Raw genomic sequence first — 2761 nt, forward strand, 5'->3', positions numbered from 1 at the left:
TGGCAAACAGCTGTTCCATGAATCATATTAACAGTCAATAAATTTTTATTTTCTCTTCAGGACTTTGGATAGTTTACTCTATCTGGAATCTAATAATGATTTCTGGGGTGTATGCTTATCTTGGGTTTTGTCCATCTGTGGTTGTGTATCCACCCTATGTACGGGCTCATCAAACAGAAAATAGCATAACATAAACACTTGCAAAACTTACCAAAATACTGGCCACTCCACTTGGGCGGACACAGCACAGGGCAGATAAACAGGCGAAGTTCGTCTTCCAGAGACTCTGGACATACGCTGGATGCCAGATTTCTGCGGACATCAGCATTTGACCTGTGAACTAACAGTAAATTAATACATCATAGGAAAATGCAGAAATGTAAATAAGTAGAGAATTTGGTCTCAGATACAGCAAACATACCTAATGATAAAATACCTATAATTCAGTTTTAAGCTGCTGGTTCTTTCTGAAGTCAGGACTGGCTGTGTAAGACCACAGGATCTGCCAGTGCTGCACAGCCCGCAGGGCTGCAGTGTTTGATTCAGCCACATTTGGACACACTTACCTTCAGAGCTGGGCAGTCTGCAGAGATGAGAGAAAGGCTGCAGAGAAGAAATAGTCTCATTTTCCAGATGGGGAACTGAGGCACAGAAAAGCAGTTGTTTCCCAGTGGTCTCCACCATCGAGCAGAGAACAACCCCAGGTCGCAGTGCTTTAACCACGAGGATCAGCACATTGAGTTGCAGTTCACTCAAATGGCATTTGTAGGAGATTTCTGCATCAGGCACTTAGTTCACAGGCATGTTCTTAAGAAGAGGAGTCTTGTTCCATGTGTTGCCTCAGCTGACTTAATGCTGCTTTTGCGAATTCAAATTGTGCCAAGTGGGCTTGGTGCAGAGGTCAGAACTTTGTGCTGAAGCTCACAAAGAGACTTTTCTAAAGACCCAATCCCAATCAGGTGGTAAAGGGTAAACCAGAATATGAATGTTAAAGGAGGAACATAGCGGGGTCAATGTTTCATGCAGGAGTTTGGGCAGGGGGTAGTGGGGTAGGTTAAAAAGACTGCTGAAGGACAAGGCATAGGAGGCTGCCCAGCCAGCAGGCAGCCAGCAGGGCCGTGGGGTGGGCAGGAGGGTCTGGTTGGTATGAGGAGAAGTGCAGGCTCAGGGATGCATGCAGGAAGAAGAGCAAGGCAAGGGGTGAACATGGCAGGGGTGAAGTAAGGAAAGAGCAGGCCTGCAGTAAAATGAGGCATGTGAGCCTTGACTGGCCAGTTGCAAAAGCAGATTATGGTGGGGCATAATAGGAAATGTTCATGCTCTTTGGGGTAGGCAATAAACCTTATGTTTCAGACTCCCTGGCATTCCAGCTGCCACAGCACCTGGTAGCAGGTAAACCTGTTCCCTTTCCATGGGGATGCACAGCTCAGGGAGGCCGGTAACAGCTGTGGAAGTTTTTATAAAAGGAGAAGGACAGAGAAATTCTTCCCCACCATAGTGGCTTTCAGGTAGCCTGGCAAGCACCAGTCGGCTTGGCCACTTGAGGAGCTAGAAGCATGGTGGGCTGACAAGGTGGTGCACAGCTCCTTCCATGCATCCTGTGTGCCTGACCTGTCCCAGATGTGCTTCCTCAGACCTCACTTCTGTGGGGATCCAATAAATGCAGGATCTGGATTTTTTCTGTATCTGAAAAGCAGCTGGGAGACACATGGAACATTTTTCCTAAGTGCCATTAAAAGGAAAAACACAGAGAACAAGAGGACTGCCTCACTCTCAGTGCACACGTACTAGGATCCTTGCCCACTCATTGTTTTGACATCCTACTCAGATAATGACTGTGAAGTCCCAAGAGAGTCATACTCTGATACTTGCACTTCACTTGCAAATGGGTAGCTTTCCACAGAAATGAATGGGAGCTTCATCTGCTATGACACAAATGCCCATGGAGATTAGTTTGTGCATCTCCTGGGTAAGGCTTTGATGGTAAACCCTATTGTCTTCTCATTAACACTGCGCTGTAGTGTCTAATCCCAGGCCTCAAACCATGCTTCCCTCCTTATATGTACTGTGGTACTAAATCACGTCCATACCGCTTGTCACGCTTTCAGGCTATGACGCAGTCCCTGAAGCACCGTGCGTATCTGAAGACTTGGTCTCCAGTGGTACCGATGACAACGGATTCTTCCAAAACGGCGCCTTTGATCACTGCTTGAATCACATTCCTTCCATCTACACAGATACCTAAGAGCAGTGCTGACTTGTTTTCTTTATTATACCTATAACTGTGTATGTAATAACAAAGGTGTTGTTCAAGTACTCTTATTTAGTCTGTATCCCTATATGTGCTCATTTAAATAAACACCTCTCATTTACCAAACCATTTTATACATGAATAGTCTGTATAAGGTAATATTGGAACCTGTTCCTTTGCTGTGGCACTTTGAAATTCATGCTTTAAGGGAATGAGGAGCATTTCAAGCAGCTTGTTTTGTAAGTTCTCTCGGTAAAGTGTAAATGTAAGTTATATAATAAACTTGTAAAGATGGGTTTGTTTTTCTCCTGACAAGTATGTTTCAATTTGAGAATGTTAGTCTCTTTAATCAGTTTTCATTTAACCCATTGGTCAATTCTTCTCTTTTTTTTTTTCTTAAACTAAAAGGATTTTTTTTTTAATCACAGACCTCATGTATATAAAGATCTTCATTTGCTCGGCTGGTTTTATATTTTCGGTTTTACAAGAATGCATTAAAAACTGGAAACA

General features: G+C 43.9%; 1 protein-coding gene across 1 annotated transcript in view; it reads left to right on the forward strand.

The window, feature by feature from the left end:
• Positions 1-2454, forward strand: part of GLIS1 (GLIS family zinc finger 1) — a gene marked incomplete at its 5' end in the record, with an annotated part of 41855 nt that extends 39401 nt beyond the window's left edge. Inside the window, one exon of the mRNA XM_010181771.1 lies at positions 2109-2454. Within this exon, the coding sequence (XP_010180073.1) occupies positions 2109-2245 (137 nt within the window). The remainder of the gene's footprint in view (positions 1-2108) is intronic.
• Positions 2455-2761: the final 307 nt, after the last annotated feature.

The sequence above is a fragment of the Mesitornis unicolor genome, unplaced genomic scaffold (assembly GCF_000695765.1).
Source record: "Mesitornis unicolor isolate BGI_N332 unplaced genomic scaffold, ASM69576v1 scaffold3843, whole genome shotgun sequence".
NCBI lineage: Eukaryota > Metazoa > Chordata > Aves > Mesitornithiformes > Mesitornithidae > Mesitornis > Mesitornis unicolor.